Consider the following 1,270-nt stretch of genomic DNA (forward strand, 5'->3'; position numbering starts at 1 on the left):
ATTGTTTTATGAATGAGAAACAACTAGGGATAGCATAATAAATTGAAGTAAACTGAAGTATAAAAAAATTTATTGAATTATTTTTAACTGTTTAAAATTGAATTATGTTATAAACTACATTTAAGTGCCTAAATTATTTAAAAATATTAATTTGAGGTAGTTAGTAATTTTAAAGGACCCAACATAGAATAAGTGACCTAATTGTGTAGAAAAATGGGAGCAACACAATTGTTTAATTTATGAATTATTCATTAAGTAATTATATTATATATTATTAAGGAAAAAGTACATAGATAGGACATCTTGTCCCTTGTGAAGGACACTTGATGTAGCGAGGGATAGGGCTTTTATCCAAACATATCCTTATTTCAAATAGTTTACTAGCTGAACAAATCAGTTGTGGCTCAACACCCACTGGTGACGTTTTTATGGCTGTGATGAATTGATTTCTATGGTACTTGCCACCACGTAATATATTTTGATTTTTAAGTATTTCTTGAAGATCGTTCCTTGCATAGAAATCTAATGTGAGTTTGAAAAAATCAAATGGTTGCATGTTTGAACACGTTCCATGTTTATTCCATTCGTCAGTCCAGAATCTCGAGTCTTCCCCAGTATAATTTGGCCAATCTTCAGCAAGTTGAGTAGATATTATGCTTTTAGTCTAATAAAATAAAATAAAAATGTCATCTTTCGAATATCTATCAAAATATATTATGAAGAAATAAATAATATATTATGCTATTAGTCTAATAAAATAAACAAAAAAAATGTCAATCATTCGAATATCTATCAAAATATATTATGAAGAAATAAAAATCTTACCACGGAATCATTTAGGAGGGTGACAGGGGATGAGCACGCAGACGGTTGTGGCTGTGTCATGGTATAAGTAGATGGCCATAGACCATGTATAGTGAACTTCAATTTTACTTTTGTTGCATTACAGTGAATATTATGATTGGAACAAAAGCCTGGTGGCCAAGTTTCTGCAATCTTCCAATATTGAAATCCCATGGTTGAACCATAGAAAAAGAGAGAAAGGATGAAGACAAATTTGAGATAATTCATTATGAAAGTTTATGAGAAATGATGAACTTAATCATCTCATTTTATAGTGGCAAGGCTTCATAAGTTAGCTGCTGATTTTATTAACTTTTGGTAATTGAAATTCATGAAAATTCTAAAACTTACTTATTATCTTATAAATAAGGGTACATAATAAGTATTAGTTTGGAACATAATTTACTAAAACTTTAGTAAGACAACT

General features: G+C 29.2%; 1 protein-coding gene across 1 annotated transcript; it reads right to left on the reverse strand.

Annotated features, from left to right (window-relative positions):
* Positions 1 to 274: 274 nt before the first annotated feature.
* Positions 275 to 1,066, reverse strand: LOC150027244 (uncharacterized). Its single transcript, XM_090303889.1, has 2 exons — positions 826 to 1,066; positions 275 to 664 (listed from the first exon to the last, which is right to left on the reverse strand). Exons 1-2 carry the CDS (start codon positions 1,015 to 1,017, stop codon positions 275 to 277), a joined length of 582 nt encoding a protein of 193 aa, XP_090160015.1. The 5' UTR covers positions 1,018 to 1,066.
* Positions 1,067 to 1,270: the final 204 nt, after the last annotated feature.

This window comes from Phaseolus vulgaris, chromosome 6 (genome assembly GCF_051622355.1).
Source record: "Phaseolus vulgaris cultivar YP4 chromosome 6, ASM5162235v1, whole genome shotgun sequence".
Lineage (NCBI taxonomy): Eukaryota > Viridiplantae > Streptophyta > Magnoliopsida > Fabales > Fabaceae > Phaseolus > Phaseolus vulgaris.

What these genes read in the sequence shown, in the direction of transcription:
- LOC150027244 (XM_090303889.1), bottom strand. Translation starts at nt 1,017, where the DNA reads ATGGGATTTCAATATTGGAAGATTGCAGAAACTTGGCCACCAGGCTTT. An exon ending in CCCTCCTAAATGATTCCGTG is followed by an intron (nt 665 to 825) that starts GTAAGATTTTTA and finishes TTATTTTATTAG; the next exon opens with ACTAAAAGCATAATATCTAC.